The 18,876-nt window shown below is 39.9% G+C and overlaps 1 protein-coding gene across 1 annotated transcript in view; it reads right to left on the reverse strand.

The window, feature by feature from the left end:
- CSTF3 (cleavage stimulation factor subunit 3) overlaps positions 1-18,305 on the reverse strand; it is a 48,031-nt gene extending 29,726 nt beyond the window's left edge. The window contains exons 1-3 of the mRNA XM_018921975.3: positions 18,123-18,305; positions 9,126-9,227; positions 8,901-8,996 (exon numbers count right to left, since the gene is read on the reverse strand). Coding sequence (XP_018777520.2) covers positions 8,901-8,996; positions 9,126-9,227; positions 18,123-18,152 — 228 coding nt within the window. The 5' untranslated portion in view covers positions 18,153-18,305. The remainder of the gene's footprint in view (positions 1-8,900; positions 8,997-9,125; positions 9,228-18,122) is intronic.
- Between the last annotated feature and the right edge of the window lie 571 nt (positions 18,306-18,876).

An 18,876-nucleotide genomic window follows, 5' to 3' on the forward strand; every position in this document is an offset into this window, starting at 1 on the left:
GCTGGGAACTAAAACTATTAATTACTGCAGCACCATGGAAAAATCTTGGGAAGGGGTCAATTGACAAAGCTGGTGAAAGGAAAACTGCAAGCTAAACTTCCAAAAGCAAATGTGTTACAAAAGCAATTTTTTGTGAACTTATTCACTGTCACTCATGTTCAGCTTGTATAAATTGTATATTAGAAATGCTTAATACCTTTAAGTAGCTGCAAGCCTAAATATATATGTATTAAATTCCCATCATTCTATTTAACATCATTAGCAAGGCTGCTTGTACCTCAAGCTCCTGCACGCTGTAATGCAATTTTCTAAGTACCCGTGATACGAGATGAAAGAGTAACCTACAGAGACTAACTAACTAAACCCTGTTTCAGGGAAAGCTTAAAAGAAATTAATTCAGAACTGTTCCTACAATATAGTGCTCATCACAGGCTGTTAAGTGTGCTTGCACACTTTACAAATGCAATGCCATTACTAACCAGCAGCTATTCAACTGCATAAGCATAATTTAGAGATAGCAAGAATGCCAGATTTCTTCTGCAGTAATGACAATGTTAAAAAGTCTGTCAGGAGATTACTTTGAGATTTATTTTTTAGATCAAATAAATTGCATTTCATTACTAGATAATCTCCCCCCTAGTCCCCTTTGCTGCCCCATCTGAAATGGTCAGTACAATTGTGGCACTGAAAGAACACATCTGAGCTGTGCAGTGACAGCTTCTTGCCAAGGCCTCCTGGGACCTCCTCATCCTCTGAAAGATGAACTGCAAGCACACATTGGAAGATAAAGCACCCAGCAATACCTGAGACTCACAATTCTTACACTGAATATACTCCTGCATCTGCCCATAAAAACACACAGAGACAGTACTGTGATGGGTGGGTAGGAATGGAGAAAAGGCAGGCCAGTACTGGGTTCAAGACAACAAAAATGAAGATGTTCCCACGCCTTTACACACAGCACCAAGGCATGTTTTTGCACTCAGACTGAAGCTGCAGATAATAAAATCCTTTTCACTGAAATTCTAAATATATTCTACATACACTATCTTTTTAAGTGCCTATACACTTTTAGGTACCTGAGTAAATTACCTGTAGACAATTTGCACTGATAAGCTCACCCACTCCTATTCCTACTCTATGATTTAAAAAGAACATTATGCTGTGATCTTATAATCTAACCATATATACACACACATGAACACTGATGCATATGCATAGTCTGAGAGATTCCCCAGGAATCCACAGGCACACAACCTACAGTAAGTCTTCATTTAACCATAAAAATTAAAATAATCAAAATCCTAAATTAAGAGAATGTTTTAAACATAGTTTGATGTTTAAATGCAGCTCCACTGAACACAATGAAGTTAGCTAACATGCTAACTTCATATCTGTTTTATCTGCAGGACAGCACATATACAACTACACACCTGCTATCCCATTTTTATAAATCTAAATTTCAAACTGAGAGTTCATTTTTATTTTGTTTAAACAGTAAAAACTGTGTTTGAAAACCCAGACTTCAAGGGTGAACAACACCTAAAGGAAGTTGACTTTGTTGCAGTCTGGACACAGAAAATACTATAAAATGAACAGCTAGGCATTATTTTAGTCCAATTGCAAGACCTGAAATGTATTTTAAGCAATGTATTTATTCTCACAAAAACCAATACAGAAGTATCAGATTGTTTATAGCAAGAATGTACAGTCATTTCTTGTTCTAATTTCACACACTGGTTATTTCTGACTCTATTTCAATCACTAATGCAAACCATAAAGAACTGGACTGAGTATCTTGTGCTCATTAGACTCTCAGAGTTTCAGATATATTACAGGACTTGAAGGAGGTAGGACACTAGAGCCTCCATCACAATATTAAACTTTCCAAATTAGCTGATTTAGAGGAATAGTTTGAATTAAAGATAAAAACTATGAAATTTAAACATATGTACAAACTGCTTTGCTGGAACTCAGAGCAAGTAAAATTAGCACACATCCTCAGCATACTAACTCTTTTCCTTTTGGAGTATGTCAGAAATGTTGGGGTTCTGAAAGCCTTGAGCCTAGCAATCTACAAGAGCACTGGGTACAGCACCTGCCAACAGATCAGCACTGTGTGCTCACTGGAACTGGTGCAAGCTAGGACTAATGCACAGCCCCTGTCACAGGGCTTGTCCAATCTGCTTTTAAGGGAACAGAGACAGCCCAGCCGTTTACACTTCAGATTAACAGTGAGGTCTTGTCTCAAGGGGCAACAGGACTCCACTCTAGAGAAGTTATTACTGAAAACTGTGAACAAACTCAATTAAAAAAGAAAACCTTTCTACTTATCTGCCTATCCTCAAAATGTAACATTTATGATGATCCAATGAACCCTGGAAATGCTCCCATGCTTTTGTATTATATTTGTCATTACCAAACCAGCTATACCCCCCAGATGAGATTCAAATTACTTAGCTTATTAGAAATAATAGAATGAGAAAAATTCTATAGAAATAATAGAAAAAATTCTAATTAGAAATTATTTAATTACAAATTAAGATTTCCTCATGTGTAGTTAACTACATGTACATAATGTGCACAAAGCAAATGCTACCTGTGCAATGTTATACAGTTAAGGACCAAAGCATATTCCTTCTTGTCACTTTTGAACTGCTTTATGTAAGAAACAAACAAACAAAAAAAAAAGACACAAGATGTTAGGCACACATGTCATTGGAGAAATCCAAAACTGTCACTGGATATGGAGCACCCATCACTCTGAATCCACTGGTGAGAAAAATCAGGAATAAAACAAGGAGGAAACCCAATGGACTCTTGTAAACAAAGACCACTGGTACTAATAGGACACAGGAATGCCATGAGGAAGGACTTGCTTCCTCAGACCTTCCAGCTAGGAAAAGTCACTGGATTTCATCCCAGCCATGACTCAAAGCCTTCCCACAGTCTGTAAAGACATTCTGCAGCAAACAGTCACACATTATTTTATGTAGTAGCAGTAGGAGAGAAGGTTTAACAGAAACTGTTCCCACAACCATCATGTTTCTCAAAATCGGAATAAAGATCAGGAAACTCAACCAGCTGGCAGCTGGAAGAGATACAGAAAAGAATCAAAGATTACAATTACAGTTTCCTCTCCCAGGCAGATGGAGAGCCAATTCATAGCAAATACAGCATATACAAGAAACCTGTTTTAACTTCTGGTTCTTTCAGGTTCACACATAAGAAGCGCAAGTTTGTGCCTGACCTGACACAGATTCCCCCCTGAAAATATCAAAGAATCCACAAATGACTTCAACAGAAGAAAGCACACAAAAAGTTTTCACTGTCCTTGTTACATTTGAAAGTGAGACTTCAGAAATGTTGTGAACAAGAGCACATAGCTAACATGGCTAACAGGGATATATTTCTGTTGCCCCACATGGAAAGAATACAACAGAACAGGAAGTAGTTTGTGTTTATTCAGGTGTAAATAGCAACACACTACAGAAGAGGGTTCAGAGTAATCTCTTCATTAGGCAGCTCTTCCACTTCCAAAATGTCCTAAAACTTCCCCACAGTATTTTTAATGATCAAATACAGCAAACAGAATTATGAAGAAACCCACTAGTGTTGTACTGCATGCATCTTCTCAAACTACAAATGTCAGTATGTGGGCAATTTTCTGATATTACACAGCTTGTAGGACCAGGGGAGCTATGCAAGATGTAGACACACCTGTATTGACACTTTGAGCAGAAGAGACAGGAAAAAAGTGCATTCACTTTCTAGTGCAAGTCTACAATAATCACACAGACAGAACAACATTTATTAACAGGAATGGAACAAGTCCACACATGAATAAGAAAAGATCATAAATAATACAGTTGTAAAAAAGATTGAAAATCTCAGACTGAGGCAGTCAAGACTGTGCAGTATGGGTATTTGTACAGAGCACCTGTACAGCAGTTTCTCAAAGCAGAAGCTTACCATGAGAAATGTGGCTGGCAAGGGAGGGGGGCATGGATTATCATGGGGATGCCTTCCATTAAGAAATTCACTAAGCTGGTGATACACACAATATATTCAGTTGAAAGTACCACTAAACAGAATCTCAGGCAAGAAATCTATTCTACTTTGACTTCTGATCACTCCAACTTCATCCTGACAGAAGTCAGTTCCCATTTTTCCCCAAGCAGAATAATTTTGGTGATTGGTACAACATTCTCCTTTCTGAATTCATAACCAGACTAAAGTAAAACAGGGGAAGAAAATGCTTTGAAGAAACACAGACATTTTGAACAAAAACAATCATTTTTCTAAATTGTTTTATTTACATTTTTCATATACAAGTACGTTAAATGATACATTCTGACTAGTATCCACACCAGTGTGAATTACATGGATTAAAGATACTGATGTATTGCATATGATGAAATGCAAAACAATCAACCCTAAGCTGTGGTCCCACCCCCTGAATGTGAGATGCCTCACACAGCATCTGTTTGTTACCAAGACATTTAAAATTCAAAATGTCCATATGAAATAGAAGTTGTCTAAACAAATGTATCTGGTTGCATTTCTTTAGGACAAGCAATAACACAGGAGTCTTGCAAAATTCTCAAGACAAAAAATACATATTAACAGCCAAACCTTCAACATATATGTTATCAGCTTTGTATTTATTGTTTCTAGACTTGGGCTACTTGTCACAACTGTCTTCTGGATATGATTTTTATGTCTTTAATTATGGCAACTTTTCAACCCCTATTAATAATGTTCAAAGTGACCAGGATATAATGCTGTACCACTCAATAAAAAAGGTAAAAGCTGCAGTGTGAACTGGCCTGAAGCATTCAGGACAATTACAGAGGAAAGTTTCCATTCAGAGTAACTGGAACTAAAAATTCCTTATATCATTTTAAAAAATGTTGAAAGTATGTGAATACAATTTAATAAATGTGCCTAAGAGGATTTTCGACCTGGTGATTGCTCAAAGGAAGCCCAGCAGAAAAAAAAAAAAGGCAACTTCAAAAGCTTGCTTCAGAACTACTGAAGTATTTACAAGACAGGTAAAGTAAATGTTCTTTCATGAGCATGAAAAGCATTATCAGATCTTTCTGTATCTAAAAGATGGTTCAATCAGTCAAAGTGACAAAGGAAATAGTGACAGCTGGGCCTATGGGATCATAGGGTAATAAACTGGATTTATTTTCACATTTCTGTAGCACCTTTTAGGCAGGTGCCAAAAGCACTTTAATCACTAAAGCAGCCTCACAACAACCCTGTGAGGTAGGTAGGTATCTGTTTCATAATGGCAAACAGGTTAAATAACTTACCCAAGGAGACACAGCACATCAGCAGAGCAGGCTAGAGTCCAGATCGTGTGATCTATGGATTTAATATTATGGCACAGTGGGGCTGAGACTCAGACACTCCTTTATACAACTGTGAAAGAGGCACTGCCACATCAATTGAGTCAAGTTTTCTGAGAGGAGGTTTTATGAGAAAGGGATCAGAAGAAAAGTGTACTTTAAGGAACTAAAGGAAACAAGAGTTTGGGAAGAATAGCACTACTGTTCCACTTCCTAAATTTTAAGAGATGCAGAATAGCAAGTTAACTATTTTACTTGCTTAAATACTTATCAAATCCAAAACTCTACTTAGATGTTCAAATAATATGACCCAAAACCAGCTGTGAACTGGGAGTTGTTTCATCCACTTATATTATTTCTAAGTCCTGTAATTCTTCTTTGAAGGTCAGAAGAAATAAGAACCAGTGCAAAAATCCAAACTTTTTTCATCAATTTCAACTTTAATAGTGTAATTCCCATTAACAAACTGTCAAAGCATGCTCTTCCTAACTAATTTCCATGTTCTACTGATTACCTAACCCAGTCACAATGCAGAGAGCAGAGCATATAAATCAGTGCTTGGCACACAAAATGCTAAATGTGAAGTATTTGGTTACTTTAGCATGCTCTTTGTATCACTTGTGGTGAGCTGGATGATACACTGAGTGCTGAGCACAGCTCTGCACTATATTCCACTAGGGAACACAGTCACACACAAAAAGCACAACAGTCAGCGAGCTGAACAAACACAGTCATAAAACCAAGAGGTAATCACAGTAGTAAGGCCTGCACTTACAAGTTATACATTACAAAAAGAACTGGCACATGCAGTTTTTGTTCAGATAGTTTATCAACAATTTCTACTGAAGACTGGAAGTGACTAAAGAGAACACATTTGTTAATCAGACAAAGGGGAATTTAAAGATCTCTAACAACTTCGAGAGCACAGCTGTTAAAGGGCTAATTTCTTTTTCATAAGGCCCTTTTCATAACCCTCACCCTGGCTCATCTTCCAACACACCACGACTAAGTAATATTTTTCAGCTCTGATTTATGTCTTTCTGAGGGCAAAATTCTCTAGTGAAAGACAACCTGCCAGAATAGAACCCCCATTTCCCTCCCCCTTTCTGTCTTTCTGGGATGCAAAGAGAAAATGTTTCCACGTTAAAGAGTAAAATACTTTTTTGACATCAGAAGAAATGCAGGTAACAGATGACTAAAGATTTTATAATTTTCCAATTTCAATAATGAGGAAGCAAAAGTAAACTGAAAACAGTGCTGGAGATCTACCACAGGTTTATTTTACTAAGTCATGGCTAGAAAGTTATATACTTCTGAACAGCCCAAGAAAAGTTTTCTAGCAGAAGGAGACTACTAAAATTGCCAAGGAAAAAAGCTTTTGGAAAATACTTTCCTTATATTCCTTGTACATCTTAAGGCTGCAATAAAAAGAAGCCTGAACAGAGTTCCTCTAGTCAGCCTTCAAAAATTAATTGAAGTCTTAATTTAACCACAGGGTTTAAAGAACATTTGATAAAGCATTTTGATTTGAATTCACCCAGATAGACTGCACAAATGATATAAACTGAAAACAACACTGACAACGATGCTCAAGTGTGTGGGCATTCCTTTTTTAGAGAGGAATTTGGAAATAAGTTATTTCAACTTATAGCTATGTATGCTCATATATGCTTAAAAAAACCAGAGAAAAGCATATTGCTTCATTTGTAAATTGGTCACTATCAGTTGTAATATGTCACTGTAACCAGGAAAGCTGAAAATTAAGTCATAACTGGGTTTTTAAAAAGTTGGCTGTTAAGATAAAAGATAAATTTCTGAAAATCACCTTCTTATATTTCTTTCAAATATAACCCTCTTCAGGTGTAGCCTCTACAGGAAATCTGCAGTTCCTATTTTTCCATTGTTGTGAACAACAGAACTATATATTCCATTTCTCTAATATTTGAAGTGTATTAATAAGCAGACACACAAGAACTACTGATGCTTATGACAACTCTTTCCTTCTCAGTTTTACCTTGTGTTCCCTGGTACCCATAACTGCTGAGGTGCTGATCTGCCCTCCTCGAAGGAACAGGTAAAAAATTCTGCCCTAGACTGTTCCAAGTTTGCCACTGTTAAGGTTTCTAAATGCTCTTAGATTATAAATTAGGGGAGGTGACATCTGTCAGTTCATCTCTGAAGGTGCTTTAAGACAAGGAGCTTTACACTGACAAAGGGACTTTCTGCTGAAGGATGTACAGCATAGTACTGGCTTTCTGAGATGGCCTTACTCAACCCTTAAATTTGAGGCACGAGAAAGGTAAAGGTTTTAAAAAAGCACAGAAATCAGGCAATTTAATGAAATTATGAAGTAAGATTAGATTCTAAAAACTAGAACCTGTGGCAAAAATTTCAGGATACAAGGCTAATAATGGATTTGGCTGCAGGGTCCGAAAAGGAAAAATATGTATTTGTATGTTAGTCCATTTGCAATCTCCCAAACATGAATAAACATCAACATTCTAACTACTGCTACAAACAAGATAGTGAAAACTCTATACATTTAATTTAGTAGCATTCAATTTAGATGGCACTATTTTGCACTGTAGCATCTTACTATAAACTGCAATATAAAAATTTCTGCTTGATTCCCATGATCCAAATTTTCCTTATCTTCAAAATTTACTGCCAGACATTTCTGGTTAAGTAATTTAATGTAAAATAAGATATGATAACAATGCAATGAAATTTCACAGCAAATGGAAGAAAAGGAGAGCTCATTTCTCATCTACAGAACACAGGTCCCCAGCCCTGAAGTTTAGCATATAGAAAATCTGTCTCAAGGAAAATGTGCAGCCAGAAGATGCCCACAGAAACCATGTGTATTAGTATTAAATACCAGCTACAGAAAGGAATCAAACCAAAATGAACACCACCACCCGCGCCCCATGATTATCCAGGGAATTTCATGCCATGTCATTAGAGACAGTTCACTGACCAATGCACTTAGTGATAAGTCTCACCCAGTTATGGAAACAATCACAATTTGTTGGGATTTTTAAAAGCTAATGAGTTGGGCTAATGCATTTTCATTCCAGAAATTAGCTTCCATCCCCACACCCTCCCTGCAAACACTGTTCACAGAAACATTCAATTCCCTAAGAAAGCAAAAAAAAAAAAAAAACCAAAAAAACCAAATATTCAGAGAAAGTCACTCAAATAAGTTTGTATGTGTAAATAAAAAAAAAAATCCTCTAAGTAAATGACACGGGAGGCAATAAATTGACACGACAAGCAAATAAAAGGCTAAAGCACTCCAATACCATTGAAACAGTTTTAATGTTGTTGCAATTCCATAATGCAACAATCATCAACTCATGAAAGACCCAATACTTTAGAATTCATTTTAATCATTCCTTTGTACCTATTTTACAAAATAAAGGCAAGGCATATTTAAAGTCCCCTTTCCCCTAGATATTATGTGCCTATCTTATTCATGCTTATAAGAATATAAACTTAAAATCCTATGAAATGTTATGTAAGAAAAAATGTAAAAATATTAACCTCTGCTTCAATGTACAGTTTCCAGAATCTGCCAGAACTGGGGAACTGGGCAACAAGGCGTTCATAGGTCTTCCGTGCTTTGTCTATAGGCTGATTCTAAAAATTGAAAATCAAAACAGCATTTACAGTATTATGATTTATGTAAATGAATATGCTGATTTTACTCCAGAACCAAATAGTGTGAGTGGACCATAGATAAGGAAATGTAATCCTATATCACTAAACCTGTGCCTCTCGAATGAGAATGCTCCAAGCGTCAAGGTCATATGGATTTTCTTCTAGTTTCTTTTCAGCTTTCTTCACTTTTTCTGGGACATATTCAGCAGTCTAGAAAAATTAAAAAGAAGACATGAGACATCACAAGCAGTGTTTGAAAAGTTCCGTCCCACCTACACAGTCGAGCTAAAGATAACATTTCAACAGTGTAACATGCCACAGCTCAACTTTTAAAATGCAGTCTCTAAACTGGAATTCAGCTGGAAAACCAGTTGTCCCAGGAAAATAAGGCACACTAAGCACATGTTATGGACACCAACCAAGATGTCCAACCAAGATTTTAGACCAAACCACCTCAACGTCTCTAAAACATGAAAACAAATTTGAGTTTGCTGGAATATTTACTGCACTATGAATTTTAAACATTTTTACCAACCTGGAACTTTAAGATGCAAAAAGTAAATTCAGCCCAATATTTCTACTACAGAGCCCAGGCAAACAAATCCAGTTTATCCAGGAGTCATTGTGGACTTGGAGAACAGAAGGTATTTGGTATCACAGATTTAACAAGAAAACCAGGAGATGATGGTTTAGCAGGAACAGATACACACTATCCAAGCACAATTTCTTTGTTCACTTTCTGATCTCCCAGATGCCTTCCTGTAGTTTTGGCAGTAATACCATCTATTTTTTTAAAACACTCAGAAATTCCTATTGCAGTTTGAAAGCTTTTTTTCAGGCTAAAAGCTGTACCAAATTGAATGCAAACTTTTTAACATAGTTACTTTCAAACACTTTTGGAAATAACTTGCTTTATGATTTTCAGGGTTTTTTTCTAGATCTAACATTGTTAACAAATAGAATAAAAAATTACAGTGTGAAGATCCCATACAGACACCCCTAAAATACATGCTTGTTACAACCCTGAACTGAAGTTTATTTATTAAGCCTGAAATATTGTTCTGACCTGTACTCCAAACCACTTATTCACTAACTTTGAAAACCTGGCTCATTTTTAGGCAGGTAACAGCAATACAAAAATCACACCAACTAAATTCTTGCCTTTGTGAGATGTAGCAATAGTAACCCTTAAACCATTACTATAAGACCTTGCTGGTGAAATTTTACAATTTACCTACATAATTGAGAATATTCATCTCTAATGTACAGTGTAGTGTGACTGATTTATTAAAAAAAAAATTCTAAAACTTGCAGAAAATTCTACAAAAAACCCCAAATCCTGTCATTTGCTAAAAGATTATTTCAAGGAGTTTGTTTTAATTCTTAATATTGGGTTTAGGTCTCAGAATCCCAGCATGGGGCGGGCTGGAAGGGATCACACTGGGTTACTTGGTCCAAGCTCCCTGCCCCAGCAGGTCAGTGCATCCTTCTGAAGCTGAAAAAGACAAACAGCACAGAGAAAACCAACACTCCTCTCTCTCAGAGGTGCCATCACTCTTTAGCATAAGAAGTAGATGGTAACTACACTAGTTCTGAATATTTTTCAGCATTAACAGCTTTTGTGTCAGTCCTACTAGCAGGATATAATTCAAAGCATATCCCATAAGTAAATATATTACTTAAAAAAACTACTTATAAAATGGAAAAAGGTTCAAAAATATTGCAGAACTGTTAAATGGATATATCTGATATTGCAGATATGCACTAAATGGGGAAAAAAAAATCAGTAGGCTGGGCTTTATAGGAGTCTAAAGACCATTACTCCTTTTGACTCACTTCTCAAACAATTCAAGCAATTCTTAACACTAATGCAAAGCAGTGTAGCTTGGAAGGCAAATATCAAATCCCACATTAAACTATTATAAAATTAACTTGATTAAAAAATTAAAGTAGCACAAAGCTGTAAACTCTAAAGTAGTAAATTTATAAACTGCCATATGAATAGTTTTACATCCCTAAGTCTATCAAAATTTTGATTCTGTAGTAGTTCAACTGACACAGGCTTAAGATGTAAAACTTAAAAAAGTATAAAATGATCTAGTGGTTTTATTTCTATCCAATTGACAGGCATAAACATTAGTCAGCTTCCAGAAGCAGCACTAAAGCTGAAATTTCTGAACTTGAAAACTATTTCTATAAGCTACCCCTACAGGTGACCAAAACCTAAAATGTTGCTTTTTCAATAAAGCACTAATTCAAATACACCAACATCAGAGGGAAGCACTGCTTCTGACTATAACCAACCAGTGAAATTCACTTGTCTCAAATAAATTCTTCTGGACACATTAGACAAAAGGGTCTGGCAGATGTACCATTAGTGTCGGCTACAACAAAAAGGACCCCACCCTACAAAAGCACAAGGTCCTGCCCTCTAAGTACTGACTTTTAAACAATATTAAGTAGAATGAGCCACTGAAGCATCTTTCAACTACTGTATCAGTAAAGTTTTATTTCCTCAAATCTTTCCAGGTGACACAAAAATAGGCATTTCGTTAAGATTTCCAGGAATTTCATTCACCTATGCAGATACAGGTTCATAAACTCAAACTCAGAAAGGCAGAAACAGCTCAGGAAAAAATTGATGGGCATAAGATGCACAGCCACAGCAATCCTAAATTAATTTTGTGTATTTGATACATGAATCAAACTATGCAAGAAGCACAATTATTTTACTGGAAAATAAAAAGGACTGATTTTTTAAGTTGGCAAATAATTGTTTAGCAGCAGCAGATAAAGTTCTCCATTCAGTTATACAAGACCAATTATAGGCACCCTACAGAATGGAAAATAACTCTAGGATGATCAGTTTTGAACTGGACTGCCTGGACTTGCTTGTACCTTAGGTCACATAGAAGAAAACACTCAACTTCTCAGAGGCAGTGAGAACTTCTTCTCCTGTCCCTCTCCACCTTCAGCATTGAACAAAGCCATACACATCTCAGGACACACTGCACTGCAGGAAAATCCATGGCCTGTTTCTACCTGAGCTTAAATGAGACCTCACTGCATCTTCACAAATAATCCCTCCTAACACCCTGCAGGAATCAACACTTAGGATTTTCTGGACCATTTTGCCAGAACTGGGTGTGTGAACAAACACCTATTGTGAGGACTAACATCTACAGCAAGCACACAGCAAAACGGAACCATGAGCTGGAAAACATGTGATCCTAGTTTTGAGAACTTTATGTTAACTGCAATTTGTGCTTACAGCTGCTGCTATCACAGTTCAAAGGCATACAGCTTCTGATTATGTATTTCTCATTGTAGTGCTTGCACAACAGCCAACACCCAAAACTGTGAACATATAATTCTTGGGTGTTCACGGCCATTATCCTGCCCCTGATAAGCATTTCCAGGTAAGCTCATCCTGTAGCAAGCCACTTCAGGGAGTTAAATCAGCAGAAAAATAATCCTGTTGGAAAAGGGATTAATCTAATGGTTCAACTCCCTGGTTTCAGGATCAGATGCAGCAAAAAGAATGCAAAACCACTCAGGACTCTAGCAGCCCCAACTCAGACCAGCTCAAATACCATCAAACTGAACCTAATCAGATACTGGCTTTTAACTTTTCTTCACTACCTGAAAAAAGTATTGCCCACAGACTGCAAAAACACTTTTTCCCTCTGCTTTTGTTAACTATGTGCAGTAGATCTCTACACCATCAGGATCCTATCCCATGAACAACTCTTTGCAGGTCACGGAATTACTTTAGCATTTAGGGTTTTCTACAGATTACCACCACCTAGTCCAGTTCACAATTACCCTTTTATTATTTACACACTGACAAACAGCAACTGAACTGAAGTTTCACAGATACTAGAAGTATAAAAAGATCTTTCCAAAATCACAAGAGACCTAAACCCACATTTTCTAGGAAGGTATCTAGGAGCCCCTTCCCACAAAATACATCAGCTGCACAAAATCCAATTCTGAATTCATAAAGAATGTCTGAAGGAACAAAACCAGAGGAAATAAAGTTCCCTTTTAGTATTTGCTTATTTATTAATTACCTCCAAGGGAATATTCTTGGTTTGTACCATATTCCTAAAATCAACAGTTTCCTCAGGTCTCTCAAATAAATCTTCACGATGCCAAAGTGTCTACGAAAATACCTAAATACCTTCAAATAATTTGCAAGACTAAATACATCCAGTTGTTTAAGGCATCCTCCTGTTTCCACAAAAGGATCCTCTGCAGTGAAAAGTAAATAAATATGTTTACAACAGCTGCTACATCCAGGAAGATGCCAGTTCAAGATGCTGTAAAAAAACTGCCACTAAATATGAAGTAAGAACTTCTACAAACCAAAGAAAATTTTTCTTGCAGGACTGTGTGGGTTTAACGTCACAGGAGGAGCTGTTGAATACAAAAAGGCAGGAATTGTAATGGCTACTTGAGTCAAATTGCTTGAATATCCAAAAGGAGGTTTCTGGCCATTAAGACAGAAGCTATTTTGGTGATTTTGGCTAGGTGCTGCACACTTTAGCACAGCCTGGCCTGTAACAGACAGAGTGAATGGAATGTCAAATATATTAACATGCAACTTGACAAGCACTGTTAGTGGTCCAGTTTGCTAAATTTACAGGTTGGTTTAGTCCAAGGCTTTTCCCTTTAGTTTATTTAAAGCTGCATGTGTAGAGAAGAACAAGTTTTAAAAGCCTTTCCTCAGTAACACATCCCTTCGCTAGGGGAACTGTAGTTTCAGCTTACCAAAACTTGCACTTTCTTAAATGTTTTTCAATGCCTTGACTTCTTCTATTCTACACTAAGCCACTTCAACTGTCAACAGCCTTGGAAAAAATGTGTCCTTTAAGACTGGAGCAGACATAGCCCAGCATATTCATTTTGACCAAAAAAAGGTATTTCTCTAAGTACTGCCCCATCCCAACATAATCTGGGCTCAAAACTCCAAATAAATTGGAAATTTAAGATTAGTAATGATTACCATTCTTCTCTCACAGGACTATTTCCCAAATGTTGGACTGACACATTTTTCACTTGAACTTCTTACTTGCATACCTGGAACTTACTGACTCTGGAAATACATCTAAATTATAACTTATTTACAACTGTGTAAGAACTGTCATTAAATCACTCCATTACAAACTGAGCAGCTTTCCTTCACCAATACTTGTACTTATTCTGTCTACTCTTAAAATGGTTTCTCTAGAATGGCTCCTCCTGTGATGGTAAACCCACACAATCCTGCAAGAAAAGTCTTCTTTCAGCAGTGCATTCAGTGACATCTATTTTTAAAATATTACACTGAAGTAAACTACAACATTTACTACTGTCTTTAGCACGCAGAAACTTTTATGCTGTACCACATCAAACAGACACAAGACAAAGAGAGGAAGGAATTAAAGGGACAAAAGTACTAGAACAAACTGGTTTTGAGGTATTTTCTATAGTCACAGACACAATACAGACATCTTCTTTTCCACAGCTCAGTCTTAGACCAGATCCATATTCACGTAACATAAAAAAATGCATCTCAGGGGTAGTATCTTAGAAACACTAACTGGGAGTGTGAAATGCATGTTCTACCCTTGAAAGATTGGAAGGCAACTAATGCAGGGGCAAAGCAAAGGCTATATGATTTTCAGATGAAGGTGATGCCTGGCAAGTATTTATAAAGTAGGGGTGAAAAAGTGGGGAATTTAGGTTTTGGTTAACATGCACATGAAACAAGCACCATGACTGAAATGAAACTAGATGTGTACAAAGAGGACCACAAAAATGTCAAGACACCCACAGGTGCAAGCATGGGCTCTATGTAACCCTGACCCATCAGGCTGGGAAGAGCCTGTCATGGAATTTTCTGGCAAACAGTGGCAGATGCAGCAGCCTGAGTCTACAAAAGTGCATTTCTGTGATACAGACAGGGCTGAGTGGTTGGTATTCCAGAAACTGACCCTGGAAATTCTGGTTTGTAAACATCATGGAGGCCTCGCCAGAGGGGCTTGACAGATTTTAACTCCTCCTATGTTTCAACTGGTTCTTCAGGACTAATTTGGGCCCAGCACATTTAACACAGAGCAAGAATTTAAAATACACTCCAAGAGTTGTGGCTGCATTGTATTTCTTTGTCCTCCTGCTCCAGGTTGTTCTAGAGTAACATAATAAGGAGATAACCTACATTACACAGATTAGGCTCCTGATCCACACAGTAAGCTGCCCAAAAACTCCTGGAGCTAAGCTTGGCCTAAAGGTGGTAAAGCCACGTTTCAACAGCACAGCATCTGGTACAATAAAGCCTCCTAAAGCCCACCTGTGTCTTAAACTTTACACCCCTTTTTCCCTCCCTCTCTTCCTACAATCAGCATTCCACTCTGTTCCTCCTTCCTGCACCACCACAGCTCTGTACTGGCTGCAGACAGCGTGGCAATTTATTATACACCTGACTGCTTTTTGGCAGTGCCTTCCAAAAGCTGGGATCTGGGAATCAAGATGAAGAACCCCCTGCCTGAGAGTGGGCTCTGCCTTGTCAAAGGTTTCTCACTCTCACATTTTTAGATCTAATGCACAGCACAGATGCAAATTAACTGTGCAGTCCCCGTTTCACACTGATCCCTGTATGGCACCCCAAACCTCAGAGCTGGGAGCAGCACATGAAACCTGAAACTGGGAAGGCAGCTGCAAACCCAGCTCTGCCCAGCTTCAGTTCCTACAGCAAGGCACATTCAGAACCCTCAGAACCCTGTGCAGGTAAGCTCCAGGCCTGGCAGCCAGCCCCAGGCTGGCCTAGAGCAGCTGCAGTGTGGGTGTCCCAGGCACCAGGCTCTGCTGCTCCTCCCTCCAGGGCTCTGGATTGGGATCCCTCAAGCCATGTCAGGCTCCCTGCAGGGACTGAGTGGGAGCCTCTGTGCTGAAAGCTCCATGGCAGTGTTGCTAAAGAGACTGGGAGCTGGATGTGGCCTGTGGCAACAGTCAGAGTCAGAAACACGAGTCTGCCACTGAGAAAAAAGCTGTTACTGAAAGTGAAGAACACTGATGGAAGGAAGGTAATTGACCACAACAAAATTAGACTTTTAGGAAATCAGAATCCAGAAGCTTTCATTAGGAGGATGGGGCAATATAAACTAAAAAAAAAAAATAAATTAACCCAACCTATATGAGCAGGTTTTTTAATCTGAAGTATGAACACAGAAATAATAATGGGCAAAAAAAAAGGAACCTTATTATGGCCCAAAGGCCAAGTCACAGGTTGGACTATGTGCTTTACACAGGCTGCAAATATCAATTTACAGGTTTGGGAATGCTAAACCCCTCTGAGATGTAGCATTACAGTATTACAGCTACCACTTTTATGCAGTATACAGACAGTAACTCAACCTTTTGCTTATCAAATCCTGCCTTGCAACAGAATATAAAGCCTAAAGTCAGTATGGTTGAAGTTAAATGGTAACACTTTACAAGCTATAGAAACACACATGTCCTTTTAACAAACAGCTGAATTAAGCCATGAAACATCTATGTATTCTTGAAAACATTCTGGAGTGGGGAGATGAGATCTGGGAACAGGCCACACACCAGCATTAACAAAATTTTGCTGTGGCACATTCTAACTTCTCTGCAGCCATGCATCTCATGATGAAGGGAATCATTCTGAAGAATGCTCAAACATACTCCAATCCAAGTACACTGACCAGCCTGAGCAACTTGGAGCACACACAGGGAATTTTGAGACATTACCCTAATGAGGCAGAAAGTGAGTATTTTACACTCTGAGCATTACATTTCCTATACCCACCCCATCCACCAAAACAGTGATATAAAATTTACACTCCACCCTTTATGGGTACAGGCCCAGACACACAGAAATTCACCAGTTTTGTAAGAAACTAACATTCTACAAAGAAAAAGCCACTTCAAGAAGCACTACGGCATCAGCTTGATTTCAAGTATTTCTAAAGGTTACACTGGCCACTAAGACACGTGACTGCTATCAATAACTCTTCCCTCAATCAGGAATTTTCATCCCCACCCCTCCAGTTTATACCGATTTTAAATATAATCCCAACTACTAAAAAAAAACATTTTGGAGAAACTCTGCCAGTAAGTCAGAAATCGTTCATAGTAATACTAGATTTAAAAAAGTGACATACAGCACCTTGGTAGCTCCCAATGAATTAAGAGATTAGAGAAAATACAGGCTTTAGCGTATTTAAAAAAAAAAAAAAAAAAAAAAAAAAAGAAGCCAAACGAACCAAGCCAAATTCCAATAGCTGAAACTGCAGCTATTTCACAGAATCCCACAAGGATAAGGTTTGGAAGGGACCTCTGGAGATCCCCTAGTCCAACCCTCTTGTCCAGTCAAGGTCACTTGCTGGAGTAGGCTAGCTACACAGGAATGCGTCCAGGTGGGTTTTGGATGCGTCCCGAGAGGGAGACTCCGCGCCTTCCCTGGGCAGCCGTCCCAGTGCTCTGCAAGGCTGAACGTAAAGAAGTTCTTCCTCATGCTGAGGTGGCACTTCTGGGGTTTTAGTTAGCTTTCCTACTAAACGCAACGAGCGCTGTACTACAAAGACGACCCTTTATCAAATAAACTCGTGTTTATCGTTTCTAGTTTAAGGATCAAGAGTATTTTAGCAATGCTTTATTCTGGAAGCAGATGATGTCGTTAGAGGCCTTCTCCATTGAACGCCTGAGTTCGGCCAACGCTCACTTTATATAACACTGCAAACTGCCTCTGTAAACAGCCTGTCCGGGCTGCAATTTTCTCCCCGAGTGCGCCGCGTTCAGCGACGACGACCGAGCGAGACCACGACTGGGCCGCCCATTGTCCAGCTCGGCCTGAGCCGGGAAGGCGAGGACTGAGAGCCGGAGCTCCCGGCGCGTCACCGGCCGGGCCGGGCCGCGCTCCGCTCCCCGCTTGCCTACGGGGCACACGGAGCTCCTTCCGACGAACGGCAGGGCAGGGGAGCCCCGGCCAGGCTCAGGGCCGCGCTCCGCTGGGCCCCGCCGCACGCCCGCCCTCGCCGAGCCCACACCGCACCGCTCCCTCAGGGCGCGGCCTGCGCTCACCCGGCCCCGGCTCACCTGGTCGCCGGCGGTTCCCTCTCCGGACATGGCGCGTTCAAACCGGGCTGGGGCGCGGGGCCCCGAGCGGGTTAAAGCTCCTTAAAAACGTTCGTCCGGCCACAGCCGCCGCGCCCGGTGAGCGGCAGCGAGAGAGCGGCAAAATGGCGGCGGCACCTCCGGCCCGGGGGCGGGGGAGCAGGGCTGGCGGGAGGAAGTGCGTCATCGAGGCGCGCGGGGGCGGCCGGAAGGGGCGGGGCGCTGAGGGCGGGAGGCCGAGGGCGGGAGGCTGCGCTGCGGAGGCGCTTCGTCTTCGCGCTCCTCTTCCTCTTCCCGCTCCTTTTCCTCTCTTTTTCTCTGCCCTTTCCCTGTCCCTTCCTTCCCTCGCCGCGTTGTGGGGGCAGAGCTGGTTCCCTGCAGCCGCTCCCGCCCCACATGGGCCGGATGGAGCCGCGATGCCCGGCCCGGTCCTGAGGGTGGCCGCGGGAGCCGCTGTCGCCGCGCTCATGGCGCCCGCCAGAGGGATGGAGGGAGCTGCGGGAGTTGCGTGACTTCCAGCCGGTGCTTTGACTTCGCTGAGGCAGCGCCAGAGGCGGCTGCCAGCCGCAGAGCTGTCCCTTGCACCTCACAAGAGCTCTTGCCAGTCGAGGCAAGTTCAAAACACAGGCTGAGATCCCGGTCACAAAAGATGTCGAAGGCACAGGAAGGAGCTCCCCCTAAAGCTACTTAATTTTGTTTATGAAATACCCACCAGCCAGAGAAAAGGGCCTTGAGT

Source organism: Serinus canaria, chromosome 5 (genome assembly GCF_022539315.1).
Source record: "Serinus canaria isolate serCan28SL12 chromosome 5, serCan2020, whole genome shotgun sequence".
Lineage (NCBI taxonomy): Eukaryota > Metazoa > Chordata > Aves > Passeriformes > Fringillidae > Serinus > Serinus canaria.